Source organism: Podarcis filfolensis, assembly GCF_964270895.1.
Source record: "Podarcis filfolensis genome assembly, chromosome: 13".
NCBI lineage: Eukaryota > Metazoa > Chordata > Lepidosauria > Squamata > Lacertidae > Podarcis > Podarcis filfolensis.
This window is the reverse complement of record NC_139615.1, coordinates 10,407,396-10,422,068: the sequence shown is the minus strand read 5'-3', so window position 1 is coordinate 10,422,068 and position 14,673 is coordinate 10,407,396. Positions and strand designations below refer to the sequence as shown.

At 46.5% G+C, this 14,673-nt stretch overlaps 3 protein-coding genes across 4 annotated transcripts in view; 1 reads left to right on the top strand and 2 right to left on the bottom strand.

Annotated features, from left to right (window-relative positions):
• Positions 1-12,653, top strand: part of PFAS (phosphoribosylformylglycinamidine synthase) — a 46,769-nt gene extending 34,116 nt beyond the window's left edge. The window contains exons 26-30 of one of the 2 annotated variants that reach the window (XM_083581353.1): positions 88-202; positions 452-610; positions 2,876-3,028; positions 3,850-4,060; positions 12,195-12,653. In XM_083581353.1, coding sequence (XP_083437479.1) covers positions 88-202; positions 452-610; positions 2,876-3,028; positions 3,850-4,060; positions 12,195-12,579 — 1,023 coding nt within the window. In that variant the 3' untranslated portion in view covers positions 12,580-12,653. Of the gene's footprint in view, positions 1-87; positions 203-451; positions 611-2,875; positions 3,029-3,849; positions 4,531-12,194 lie in introns of those variants that run through there. The other variant, XM_083581352.1, reaches the window with a different exon arrangement.
• LOC310746737 (histone H3.2) lies at positions 9,613-10,046 on the bottom strand (the record flags this gene model as incomplete). The annotated part of the gene is made up of 1 exon (XM_083580719.1): positions 9,613-10,046. One exon carries the CDS (start codon positions 10,044-10,046, stop codon positions 9,636-9,638), a length of 411 nt encoding a protein of 136 aa, XP_083436845.1. The 3' UTR covers positions 9,613-9,635.
• Positions 11,302-11,938, bottom strand: LOC310746440 (histone H2A type 2-C-like). Its single transcript, XM_083580154.1, has one exon. It carries the CDS (start codon positions 11,779-11,781, stop codon positions 11,392-11,394), a length of 390 nt encoding a protein of 129 aa, XP_083436280.1. The 5' UTR covers positions 11,782-11,938; the 3' UTR covers positions 11,302-11,391.
• Positions 12,654-14,673: the final 2,020 nt, after the last annotated feature.

The following is a 14,673-nucleotide window of genomic DNA, read 5'->3' as shown; positions in this document are numbered from 1 at the left end:
CTCCTCCCCGCAATGTTTCTGTCACTTCGATCCCCTCCCTTCCTGAAAGGCCTCCTGTTTATTGTCTTCTCTCCGCCCTCACTTCAGGTCTGGGACCTCACCATGCAAGACTTGTGCTCGGGCGAGATGACGCTGGACTCCTTCCGTGGCCTGGTGTTTGTCGGAGGGTTCAGCTACGCAGATGTTTTGGGTTCTGCCAAAGGTCAGCCTTGCCTCTTGCAAGGAACGGGGCCGTCCGCTTGCCTCGGGCCGAGGAGAAAGCTTCCACCCAATCTTGTGGCAAGGGATGGCGGCCTTGTTGCTGGGTTTTGGGCAGGGGATTCCTACCTGCCTCATGCTCTTTGGGAGATGCTGTTGCCGCTGATACCACGATAGCTGTGGGGTCTTTGGCGTGCGGTCCGGAAGGGCTTGCAAAATCCAGACAATTCATCTCCTTTTTTCTTGCTTGCAGGCTGGGCAGCTTCAGTGACCTTTAACCGCAGGGCGCAGGCTCAGTTCCAGGCCTTCCATCGGCGCAGAGACACCTTCAGCCTGGGCATCTGCAATGGCTGCCAGCTGATGGGACTGCTAGGCTGGGTGGGGACCAAGAGCGCTGATGTGCAAGATGAAGGTAAGTGAGTTGGTAGTGGAATGGACTCCCTCGAAAGATGGTGCCCTCTTCTTCACTGGGGGCGCTGAATCAGAGATTGGATGGCCATCTGTTGGGGGCTTTTTACAGTGGTACCTTGGGTTACATAGGCTTCAGGTTACAGACTCCCCTAACCCAGAAATAGTACCTTGGATTAAGAACCTTGTTTCAGGATGAGAACAGAAATCACACGGTTGTGCGGCAGCAGCGGGAGGCCCCATTAGCTAAAATGGTGCTTCAGGTTAAGAACAGTTTCAGGTTAAGAACGGACCTCCGGAACGAATTAAGTACTTAACCCGAGGTACCACTGAAGTTGTGATTCCTGCTTTGCAGGGGGTTGGGGTTGGGGGACCCTTCATGATTCCAGGAAACTTGGAGTGAGGGTATGCTTGCTTTGCACCCTGAATGCTGCTCTGGTCAAAGGTGGATTGAGGTAAGGTTACCAGACGCCCCGGTTCCCCTGGGACAGCCCCCGGATTTACAAATCAGTCCCCATACAAAACCCATTGAAATTGAAAAGTGCCCCCGGATTCATTGAAAAAAAATCTGGATCCTGGAAACATTAGCCTGCGAGCGCTCCAATTGGAGAACAGTCTTTACCAAAGGTGTCATGGGTTTTGAAGACGCTCGAACTCGGGACGAAAGGGAAATGCGCTAAGAGGAAGGCACGCTTGGAAAACTCTCACCGTGATGAACTCCCGCCCGTAAATCTACTGTATTTTTCGTCCCATAGGATGCTCCGTCCCATAGGACAAACCTAGTTTTTTGGGGGGGAAATAAAGGAAAAATTTTTTCCCTTTATTTCCCCCCCAAAACCAGGTCGGGGAAACCGAACCAGGTCGAGGAACAGTGGGATGGCGGTGCTGCGCCTCCCTGCTGTCCCCCGAGCTTGTGGGGCTGGCCGATGTCTGCCCGGCGCGAGGGGCGCTCTGCTTCAGGGTGCCCCGCGCGCCGGGCAGCAGGCTGCTATCCGCAGGGCTGCCTAGGCTGCGGATGTGTTCCCGAAGCGCCAGGCGCTCTGCTTTCATCGTGCCCGGCGCTCCGGGAAGCAGGCTACTATCCGCAGCCTAGACAGCCCTGCGGGAACTCCCGCAGGGCTGCCTAGGCTGCGGATGTCTTCCTGAAGTGTGGAGAGCGAGAGGGGTCGGTGTGCACCAACCCCTCTCGCTCTCCAAGCTTCAGCGAAAGCCTGCATTCGCCCCATAGGACGCACCCAGATTTCCCCTTCATTTTTGGAGGGGAAAAAGTGTGTCCTATAGGGCGAAAAATACGGTATGTCCCCACTGTGCAAGGATCCAGAATTGGCCTCCACAGTCACCTACAGACTCACTTTTAAAACTGTTTGTGAAAGACAATCTTGCTCAGCTATGAGTGATCGCTAAAGAGAGGTTTGAGGATGGTGCAACCGGTTCGGCCACGACGGGCACTGCATGACAGCAATGCTGTAGAACGGAGCACAAAAGGAGGGGCTGGTGCTGAATTTTAGCATTGCAGAGGATGCCCCTGAAATCTGAGAACTGCCACTGCTCTGTTGTTGGCATGGGTGTCAGATCTTGGATTGTGGCATTTCTGGTTACAATCCTAACCTTGTCTGCTCAGAAATAAGTGGTGGCTGGGGCCCGTTGGCAGACGGCAGAGAGGCAAACTCTGTGCAGCCAGCGCCAGTGGACAGGCAGAGCCAGCAAATTCTAGTTTTGACCCCATCATGTTCCCTGCTCCGTGCAAGGGCAACACTGAGACTCAGGAGGAGAAGGGAGCTGAGAGCCAGGGGCACCCCCTGGACTGTATGTAAATAAGGAGAGGGGCAAGTGGGGGCAGAATTTGTTTGGTTGGGCAACACCCTGTTAGCCCTAATGGACCAGGGAAGCGAGATTAGACCTGCAGCCTTAAATCTGTAAGAAATCAATCTTTTTTGCGTGCACTTTGGAACTCCTTGCCTCATGATATAAGCAGGCAGCTTCACTGTACTCTTTTCCTTGCCTGCTAAAAACTTATTTGCTTTGGCAAGCCTCTCCAGGTATGTAGAACATTGACACATGTTTTAATGTTTCCAGCTTATTGCTGATATTAATCATTCTTTGATTTTTAAGAAATACTTGCTTCGGCTTTTTTTACTGACAATGTCATTGTTTTATTTAAACCCCGTTGAGGTTTGTTTGGGTTTTTTTTACAACCAAGCAGTATGTAAATCATATGAAATAAAAAAAAGAGATATAAAAATTTTCTTGATCTTGGTTATTATTCCAGGTGGCGCCATCCAGCCAGGTGTGCTGCTGAGTCCTAACAATTCTGGGCGCTTTGAGTCTCGTTTTGTGAGCGTCGGCATCGAGGAGAGTCCGGCGCTGATGCTTCGGGGCATGGCTGGTTCTACCCTGGGCATCTGGGTGGCACATGGAGAAGGTAATCCTTTTTTTAAAAAATTGAGTGGGGTGGGGAGAGGGTTAACAATTAGGTTTAGAAAAACCTTCTGTGCAAGTACTGGAAATGGGGATAAAACACCAACGATTTCTGAAAGGCATAAAAAAAAAATTTAAGGGGTCATACAGTAATATGTAAAATGAAAAATTATATTTATTTTAGAGACAGGAATTAAACATGCTTGATTGATAGATAAAATGTTTGCAGTTTTAACTGGCTATCTGTAATGTTTGAAGAAATGTATTCAAAATGTTGCCCTTAGAGCTCTGGTGCGTGTAACAGCGTTGACTTTTAATAACATAATTACAATAATTAATAAGCTTCAGTACTGGGAGCTGGAGGCCGCCTTTTTCATTTTTTAAACATTTCCATTTTTTAAGAGAACACAGAAGCATGCAAATATGAAAAAACCAAGACATAAAGCTCAAAATGCAAGAAGCTAAACAATGCACACTCTTTATCAAGAGGAGCTATTGGGAATGGGGTTAAGAGAAAAGAAACCTTTTTTCAAGTCCAGTGATCCCTCTGACTTATGCTAACACCACTGCCAGACCTTGCGTGCGTGTGCATGTTCTCCTGGGGAAAATTCTATTCCAGTAAGAAATCCCCCCTGGTTTGTTTGTTTTTAGAATTCAACACAAAGCATTGAGAAACCAGCCTTGTTCGTGTGGCTTTGTGGCCCATTTGCAAGTTCCTACTGGACTGAGAGTAATCTAGGCTGGCCAGTGGAGAGAGGCTGCCGCATAAATATTGTGAGAGTCCACGACTCATCACTCACCTTTTCCCCCTTCCTCTTCCTGCAGGTCGGATGCAATTCCGCTCAGATGAAGTCCTGGCCCAGGTGCGCTCTGCTCGCTTGGCGCCTCTCCGCTACGTGGATGACCAGGGTTTGCCAACTGAGGAGTACCCTATGAATCCCAATGGGTCTCCACTGGGCATTGCAGGCATTTGCTCTCCCGATGGGCGCCACTTGGCGATGATGCCTCACCCTGAGCGATGTGTCCTTTCCTGGCAGTGGCCTTGGATGCCCGCCTCCTGGCGCCAGTCTCTGAAGGTCTCCCCATGGCTCCGCATGTTCCAGAATGCCTGCGAGTGGTGCTTGCACTATCCCCAGGGCCAGCCTTGACCTTGCTTTCCGCTGCCTTTCTGAAAACTTTCTACACCCACTCACAAGCTAACACTGCACCATCAATTGCAAGCGGGACTAGACTAGATTAGACACGGTCCCTGTGCTGTGGATGCAAAACTTTCCAGTGCTGTTATCCTCATACATAGTCTAGGTCCCTAGCCCCCACACCTGCAACACACATTTGAATGAACTTAGGGAAGGGTCAAGGAAGAATGGATGTGCAGTCCCTCCAGTGGGCACAGGGGGGTGACATTGTGCAATAAATAAGTTGGTTTGTACCAATCCAATTGTGGAACAACGTGGGACCAATGGAGTTTCTATATTGCCAATAAAAGCAAATTTGACTTTAGAAATATGCATCTGTGTGTCTGTGGCCTGTTGTTGTTTTCCATTGCGAACTAGGAAAGAAAATCCCAGATGTGGGTATGAGTGTACTGAATTGTTTCATTTACTTGAGTTAACTGCCCGGGGGTTCACAGCATACATCTATTAATTAATTAGTTAATTACCGGTAAATAAATATATATTAAATTTAATGTTTAGTAAACCAAGGTATACAGGCTAACATGCCCTCTGCCATTTGAACCCAGTCTTCTAGCCACAGGTTTTCCCACCGCCGCCCAATCAAAAGTCTTTCCCTCCGAAAGGATATCAAGGTTGGTGGAAAGTCAAGTGGCAAAGTGAAACTGTTGACTACAACTTCTTACTCCCAAAGGCAAAATACACGGGAAAATCTTTAATATAGGAAAAGACATAAATCCCAAATTATATATAAAAATAAAAAACACACACATTTTTTTAAAATCAATAATGGTGAAGAAGGGAAAATGCAATGTTACAGTAGATGCATAGTAGCTGAAGTCGAAAGAGGCCATTTATTGGATGTGTTATAAGGCACTCCTTTGTTAAGAACATAAGAATAGCTGCGCTGGATCAGGAATAAGATCCAACTAGTCTAATATTCCATTTCCATTGTGGCCAGTCAGATGTAACAGGAAGGGCGGTAGAGCATCTTCCTTGCATGCAAGAAGTCCCAAGAAGTCAGTGTGGACAATACTGAGCTAGATGGTGGTCTGACTCTGTGTAAAGGCAGCTTCTTAATGTTTCCAGGCCACTCAGCCGCTCATGAGGAGGATGTGAAGGCAACAGTCCTCCACTGGTGTCTGTTGGCATTTGACCACAGATTTATGAGGTTTTATACAGGAATCTTGTTCTTCTCTCATATTATTTGGTGTTCCTGAGCTCAGAAAGGAAAAAAACCAAGCCTTTGAAGGACAAAAGCCCTCAATTTCATGCAGAGCTTCTGATCTCATAAACCAGATGTACATTAAGCAAAGACACTGAGATCCCAAGAAATCCAGTTAGTCATACACTGAAAGGCATTGGACCAATCACCCCTTAATGCCTCCGGCCTTGACTAGTTGCTCCTCTGCAGATGCTTGACTGACTTCTTTGTGGGGTGTGTTTTTTTTGAAAACAAGGAGCCACTAATGGAAGAGAGGGCCGGTGCAGGCAATTGAGGGTTGGACAAGCATGGATGAATGCCGTCCACCCAGGAGCAAAAGAGACAACTCAGCTATGAAGCTCACTGGGTGACCTTTCAGCCCTAACGTACCTCACAGGGTTATTTTAAGGATGAAATCAGGGAGAACCACTATAATCGTGGAGGGAAGATGGGATATAATTGAAATAAACACCAGTTCAAAATGCCTTGTAATTATATAAACAACTACCTGACATTCAGAAGACATCTTAAGGCAGCCCTGTTCAGGGAAGCTTTTAATGTGTGACATCTTAGTGTATTTTTGGTCTTTGTGGAAGCCACCCAGAGTGGCTGGGGAAGCCCAGCCAGATGGGCGAGGTACAAATTATTATTATTATTATTATTATTATTATTATTATTATTATTTTATTAGCAAATACCTTAAGGGTTCTTTTTTTAAAAAAGGAGGAGTGAGGTTGATGCTCTCCCCTAGAAGAACTAATATTGAGAGCAGGCCAGAAATAAAAATAAAACCACATTAAAAAACCCATTATCTCCCTAATCTGACTGAATCAGACCTCTGCTAGTATACAGGAACCCCAGAAGATGCCTCATAGGCGATGGATGGAGGATCCAAGCGTGCTCAACCGATGCACCGTCGTCTGACTTTTATGCTGCTAAAAATATTTGCAACTGCTAAGCACATTGAGTGTGTATATTGTAGTATGTAGTTATGGAAGCTCCTAGAGGCAAGTGGCCGGTTAGCTCAGTTGGTTAGAGCGTGGTGCTAATAACGCCAAGGTCGCGGGTTCGATCCCCGTACGGGCCAGCTGTGATTTACCCTTCTTTTTAAATAAAAAATGCTACCTTTGAACTTTCTCGTCATTTCACAGTAGGAAGTTGTACCCTCTGATGCAGTTCCAAAGGTCCTAGTAAGCACTAAAGTTGGGAGAGAAGGGATCGGCGCGTTGGGGTTCATCATCCTAAAATCTAGAATACTGTAATGCATACAGATTATTGCTCTTTTTCTATTGCATGTTCTGTTTCTTCCACGTCGCTTTGAGTTAGATCATAAAATTCTGGCCAAACAACAGTGTCGCTCGTGCATTAATGTATACCACCTCCTTTACTTGCTGTGGAACGGGAAAAGCAGAAGGAAGTCGTTGTTTATAGCTTCCACACATACTTCTCAATCTTCGGTCCCCTTTGACTTTTTCAATCAATTTCAATTAAAAAAACACCGCTTTGGTTCCACTGGGGCTCGAACCCAGGACCTTCTGCGTGTAAAGCAGACGTGATAACCACTACACTATGGAACCCACGACAAGAAGAAAGGTGGTATTTTCCTACTTATAAGAAATGTTACTCTTTTTAAAAGGGATGATTGTAAAGTTGGAGCGGCTCACTTAGTAAACAGGCTTCCCAATTGATATCAAATGCTGTACGTCGCAAAGAAATGACACACACAACCTGAGAAGAAACACGCGGCTGTTTTGAGCAAAAGGAAGCATCCCGAGAGCTCCTACCGGAAGAGACGAGGTGGCCGAGTGGTTAAGGCGATGGACTGCTAATCCATTGTGCTCTGCACGCGTGGGTTCGAATCCCACCTTCGTCGACGCTGATTTTACCCTTTTTGCTATTTCTTTCATTTGTCTGTCATTCCCACAGGCGAAACCATTCTGAGCGCCCGCCCCAACTTTCTTTAGCAAACCAACATAAAGGTTAGAGAGGCTTCCCCGTGTGGTGATATGACTTTCCCCTCCCATAAATTTCGTTATTTGGACAGTGATGTCTACGAAATAGTGTTTACTTGCAGCCCAATACTAGAATTGGAGAACACACAAATGCACGGAAGCGGTGAATCTGCAGGCATGCTCTCTGCCTGATATTTGTTCCTGATTTAAGCATCACGCAAATGCAGTTTTGAAACTCTTGCTTTGCCTTGCAAGTATAATAACTGTTATTATTATTACCGTAATTCCTCGATTCCAAGGGAGCCCAGATCATAGCAAGTTAAAAAGATACAATCACGTGGAGATGGTGGGATTTAATAAAAGCAGCAACCAGCACAATAGCAATAGATCGACATCTTCAACCGTGAATGTAAAAGGCAAGGGCAAAGATGGGATTTTTACACAGGCGGAGCCAGCTAGACAGAAACGTCTCTTTAATGGAGAAACGATAGAGAAATGACGTCCGGCAGCGCCCGTAGGTTACAGAAATCTAATAAACTGTGTGCACCAGCCTTTCACATTGACAGGCAATGTGATTGATAATTGACGTGCAACTGGGTGTTTGGCACTTGCAAAAGTAGAAACTCTTCAGAATATTAACGAGGGAGAAGCCAGCGATTAAATAAAAAGCATTTCTTTTAAACTGAAAGATGGAGAAACCCTGCAACGTCATGAGTTTGTAAGGCTGTCTAAAGGACCCTGCCTTCACAAGCAGAGTGGCGCAGCGGAAGCGTGCTGGGCCCATAACCCAGAGGTCGATGGATCGAAACCATCCTCTGCTAGAAGTATTTTTTACTTAAGAAAAAAATTGAATGAATCTAAGTTGTTGCAATTCACAGGCTTGTCTTCAAGCTTCAAAATCGTGTGTGGATTTATGAGTCATCGTCAAAGGCTATAAGGAATTAGCTAAACTCCCGTTTACCCTGCAGACCATCAATGCACTTAAAACGACCTTTTCCTCTTTCGACCCTGCTTCGATTTCATTTCACATCGAAATGGCTATGCTATTCTTATCAGCTCCGGAAAGTTGTGGCAGCCTAAAACTCTCCCGCTTCTTAGAAAGACCATCCTTCGCCTCCTCCTCACGAGTGTGGGTGACAATGAATGATGCTCTCCTCTCTTCTATGAAGACGAAAAAGTCCTCTGCACGTGACCAATGAACTTTTCCCATGTTTATTTACATGCATTGCAGCAGGGTAGAAAACTGGTCCTGCTTCTTCAGCGATAACCCATCGCAAAGCATTTTAAACTATACAGCGCCACCGTGTGGGCGATAGGTTTCCTTCATTGCGATGGATTTCCCCTCCCCACGCTGGGGACTAAATGGCTGCCGCCTCCTCCTCCGCAGATTAAGGGGAAAGGAAACTGGGGAAAGAAAGACCGTTTTCACTGAGGGTGATTCCTGCTAACAAGTTGATTTATCAGCTGATCCTCACTGTTGTTACACATGGCTCACTAAACTTCTTAAACCAATGCGTTATAATGAAATACACTTTCTTCAACAAAGAAACCCTCTTCTTTTAAGTAGTCAGAATGGCCGAGCGGTCTAAGGCGCTGCGTTCAGGTCGCAGTCTCCTCTGGAGGCGTGGGTTCGAATCCCACTTCTGACAAGCTAGCTTTTCTTGGTCAGATTTCGCGGCCGATATACTGTTTTTCACCTGGCATTTCTCCATTGCCGTGCAAAACTCCGGATCACTCCATGAGAGCAATGTGTGTGCTGCCCTCCAAAAGGAAAGAAATGCTGGCATTACAGCAGTCATAGTTTTTAAGCAGCCCATGAGTACTTTTGACATGCCTATGAAAAAGAGGCTGCCTTCAGGGGAAGTAAAGCCAGGAACTGCTTTAAAATTGTAACGTTTCTACCCCGAGCCAATGTTAGTTATGTAACCGATTATTTAGTGTCCTGCAATTAAGCGGATTAGCGTCTTTTCTTCAAGTATTGTGTGCAGAACATAAAAATGGAAAAAGTAGGGTGGTGGAATTTACTAGCTTAAGAGTTTCATGGAGATTTAAAACTCCTAAACGTAGTTTCAATGTAGTGTAGTTACTAAAGATCATTAGAAAACTAGCGAACAGATTATTCAAATTATTGCAGATAAAGATTAAGAATCGAACAGATATTCGGCAGCGGCAAGAGATAATTTAGTATCGTGCGAGCTCTTTTCCAAGACCATGTGGTGGCTCTTAAAAGAGCCTTTGTGGTGAAACAGAATTCCGTGTTGTGGGGACGCAGGCGGGCGCTTCTCAGGCCCTCTCTCCGCGGATGCGCCTGGCGAGCTGGATGTCCTTGGGCATGATGGTGACGCGCTTGGCGTGGATGGCGCACAGGTTGGTGTCCTCGAACAGGCCCACCAGGTAAGCCTCGCTCGCCTCCTGCAGAGCCATCACGGCCGAGCTCTGGAAGCGCAGGTCCGTCTTGAAGTCCTGCGCGATCTCGCGCACCAGGCGCTGGAAAGGCAGCTTGCGGATCAGCAGCTCCGTCGACTTCTGGTAGCGGCGGATCTCGCGCAGCGCCACGGTGCCCGGCCGGTAGCGGTGGGGCTTCTTCACTCCGCCCGTGGCCGGCGCGCTCTTCCGGGCGGCTTTGGTCGCCAGCTGCTTGCGAGGCGCCTTCCCGCCAGTCGACTTGCGAGCCGTCTGCTTTGTACGGGCCATCTTCCTCTTCGCGCGGCTAGAAGTTTCTTCGTCAGAAAGGAAGAAGAAATGAAGCCAAGGGGTCTTTGGACCGCCTTTTTATAGCCAGCGGCTGCGTCCTGATTGGCTGAATGAGGTCAGGGGGACCGTTGCAGAATTTGAATTTCCCGGGCTCGGCATTGATTGGATAGACTTTGCAGCACCGCCCTTCGTCTTTCCGCTCCTTCCCAAGGTTTTATTGCCTAGATAGATGGAAATGCAATGCTATAAGAAATATAGGGATTAAAGTGGTTTATTCTGTTCATCCCCCCGCCCTCGGAAAACATAATAAAAGTAGGAAGAGTTTTCAACAAATGGCCACCTCATCGCAGCACTTAGCCGTAAAAATAGGTGATCTGTAGGACCCTGAATGTTAAACCACAGTGAATTTCAGTAGAGTAAGCTTAATACTGGGCACTGCATAACATACATCGAAGACTGATTGGATGCCTTAATAAATTGGTTAAGGCTGCTGCATTGCTTTGCACGCTTTCTTGGGAGTAAACTGCACTGGGCTGAGCGAGACTTCTCCGTAGACATTCATAGGATCGGGCTCCATGTCTTTATTGCAGCTCGTCTGTAACCCTATACCCACTTTCCTGGGAGCAAAGTCCATTGAAATCGGACATTTCCTTCTAAAGACTAAGAATTCCTTTAGCCTTACTAAAGAAACTGAGTTGCCAGATAATGTAACTTCTGTTAACCAACGGATAATTTGAAAGACGCGCCCTAACGTGTGATTGGCTACTCAAGGGCCCCCGCCCTCAAAATCCCGCGGGGTTTTTCACTTGAAATTGCCGCCAAAACCGCAGCGGTTTTATGCTTTCAAACATGGATTTCACAATTGCGTTCGTCTCGTAATTGTGCAATTCTATGCAGTTTCACAACATAAAATCTCCGAGTGTAATCAGGTTACTCACAGCGGAATGGGTTAAGTTTGCAACTACGCTCATGAAATCCGACCATGAGTGGAAATATTCATTGAAGGGAGAATTTAAGTGGGAAGTTCAGAAACATTTTATCCTTCTCACAACAGCCTTCTAGTATCTTTCAAGAGTGAGATGTGATGTAGCAGAAGCCTATATAGTTGCAACTTTATTTCCACTGCAAGAGTAGCACAGATCACATTATTTAGATTGTATCATGGATATTGGGCCTTGAAACATTTTTCTACACCTGCTTAAGAAAACGACGCACGGTTTCAAACGGCAACACTAAAAAAACCTAAAAGTTTCATATGATCAAAGCTCTTTATGAAATTGTGGGTGGCTCTTAAAAGAGCCTTTGTGGGGTTTTTTTTCCTGCTGTAGTTCCGATTAAACGCGATCTATTTTCCTTTTGCCTTGTGGCTCTCGGTTTTCTTGGGCAACAGCACAGCCTGGATGTTGGGGAGAACGCCTCCTTGAGCAATGGTGACTTTGCCCAGGAGCTTGTTCAGCTCCTCGTCGTTGCGGATGGCGAGCTGCAAGTGGCGAGGGATGATCCTGGTCTTCTTGTTGTCCCGGGCAGCGTTGCCAGCCAACTCCAGGATCTCAGCAGTCAGGTACTCCAGCACAGCAGCCAAGTAGACGGGCGCTCCGGCTCCGACGCGCTCTGCGTAGTTCCCTTTGCGCAGAAGACGGTGCACACGACCCACGGGGAACTGCAGCCCGGCACGAGAAGAGCGAGTCTTTGCCTTGGCACGAGCCTTGCCTCCTTGCTTTCCACGTCCAGACATGATGCTAATTTCAAAAGAGTATAAAGCTCACGATTCCTACTAGAAAGAACACAAGCTGAGAAACAAATGCGCTCCTCGGCCTTTTATTCAGTCCTGCGGATTGTAAGTGCGCGTTCCCATTGGTTAGCTTTCGAGTTTCACCCTATCTGTCCAATTAGAAGGCCGGTGCTGTTTGCTACCCAATAGGCAGACGGCATTTATGCCATCCAATAGAAATCAAAGTTTTAGAATTCTACTATTTGCATGTAACAATCTAATCGTCCAATAGGCGTCGCTGGTTTCTGAGCCAATGAGAATTCGAGTGTTTCAATCCTGCGATTAGCATGGAAGCCGTATAAATACAGGACGCTCAGCAGCTGCCTTCATTTCTTCTCCAGTTTCCGGTTGTTTCGCTTGTGATTGAGTGATTACAGCATCATGCCTGAGCCAGCCAAATCCGCTCCCGCGGCCAAGAAGGGCTCCAAGAAGGCCGTCACCAAGACGCAGAAGAAGGGCGACAAGAAGCGCAAGAAGAGCCGCAAGGAGAGCTACTCCATCTACGTCTACAAGGTGCTCAAGCAGGTCCACCCGGACACGGGCATCTCGTCCAAGGCCATGAGCATCATGAACTCCTTCGTCAACGACATCTTCGAGCGCATCGCGGCCGAGGCTTCCCGCCTGGCGCACTACAACAAGCGCTCCACCATCACCTCCCGGGAGATCCAGACCGCCGTGCGCCTCCTGCTGCCCGGAGAGCTGGCCAAGCACGCCGTCTCCGAGGGCACCAAGGCCGTCACCAAGTACACCAGCTCCAAGTGAATTTCGCCTCCCCACATACCCAAAGGCTCTTTTAAGAGCCACCCACTTTTTCAGAAAAAGAGCTGTTGCGACTACGTATTTTTTTATTTTATTCTTTAATTTTCTTTTTGCATTTCTAAACTGCAGGGTGGTTTACAATATAGTGGGGTAACCAGCAATGCTCCGCCCCAAGCTTTAAAGGCCATAGATTGCTTCATTAGTCAAAGGGCTGAAAAAACAGGTATGTTTTTGCCTGCAGCCTAAACAAGATAAGTAACAAAGGTGGCGGGCGAGCCTGAGGGCAGCATTGAACAAAGATGGGAGTTACTACTTTGGGAGTATTGAAACGTATCCTTATAGTACGAAGACTTTAAGGAGTGTTGTGCCACAGTTCCTTGGCTAATATCTTAAAAGGAGTTTTAAGAGTGAGAGTCGAGACTTTGTCCCTCTCATTTTTTAAAAAATGAGCTGATTTCTAAATTCCTCCTTATAAATTTATAGCTAGGCTATGTTGCAACTGCAACGAATTTAATGTTGCAGTTAATATACTACAGACCCTTCTTATTTGGCTATATTAATGGCAGATAAGGGTATCTACTTCACTTCAGTGACAGTCTCTAAATCCAAGTTGCTGGGGAGCAGCCTAAGACAGCGTTTAAAATGCATTTTGTCTCTTTAACCATGGTTGCAGTAAGTTGCCAAGCCTAGAAAGAAGCATTAGGGCCAGTTTATTTGACAACCCAGTAAATTAGGCTTGGTTAGAGACGTTTGTGCTTATGACATAGTCATATCCGCTTTGAAAAATTCGTATCCTTCCTCTTCTCTTTCATCCTTTCATTTGATGAGGTTTCAATGTCGCGCTTCCGTGTTACGGAAAAGCGCTGCAGTGATAAATTCACGTATGCATAGCTCTATTCTCCAGAATAGAATACAAGGAGTACAGAGTTACAGCAACACGTGACGGTTGCAGATTAATTCCTTCTAGTTTGGGTCTGCCCCAGATATATATTGCCCACAAATTGAGTAGCCCTGGTCTTGTTTCACACAAAAAACACGTTGTTGTGTGGTCTGCCATACTATCTTGATTAACAAGGTTGCTAGAGACCTTACTTGTGGGAGGGAGCACGATTATTAGGTTCTTTGCACACCGTAACTGGAGTGTTTTATTTTTCCGTGAAAGAACTCGAGGCAATTTCAGTAAATATTCCTGGTATCCCTGCTGAAAGGCGTCCAATTTCCTTGTTCCTTGTCTTCTGGCGCCGCCTTGTGATGTGATTTATAAAAACAATGCGCAGGATGTAGAGCGTTTCCACATGGAAAGAATGAGCAACATGCAGCTGGCCGGTTAGCTCAGTTGGTTAGAGCGTGGTGCTAATAACGCCAAGGTCGCGGGTTCGATCCCCGTACGGGCCACAACATTGTATTTTATGTATGTGAAGCGTCGCAAGGCTAATATAACAGCAAACTTGAGCAATGGAAAGTGAGGCCTTTCTGACCCAGAGCATTTGAGCATTCTGGAGAAAGTTATACATCTTGCTAATGTTAAATGTGTTAATAACGTTTAATGCTAAACCAGCAGGGGAAAATATTTTGCAGAGAAGCTACTAGTTTTGCTGTCCTCACAACAAGCTTAATACTAGGGCACTGAAAAGCCCAAATCAGATGTTTTAAAAGTCTTTCACCTCTTCCAATGAATGTTGAAGATGTTGGGGAGTATTGAAAACAGTACATCTTTTCATTTGTGGAACAGCTGCCAAAACTGCATCTCTGGGTGGGTGATTGATAGTAGCTTCCCTGAGACATAGGAACCTGGAGTTTGTAAAAGAGCCTATGCTACACAATTTCTACTTACTTGGCTGAGGCATCTTAAGAACTTGAGTGATAGACTGTCATAATGTTCAATACCATAGGCCAATGGCCCATCTATTCTCATTCTCCCTCATTCTCACAGATGCCTGTGGGAAACCAGTGAGAGCAGATCATGAACGCAAGAGCCCTCTCCCCTCCCTCCCATGCTTTCCAGCAATATTCAAAAGCATTGCTGCTTCCAAATGTGGAGGCTGAACATAGCCATCATGGCTAGTAGCCATTGATAGCTCGCCCCTCCATGAATTG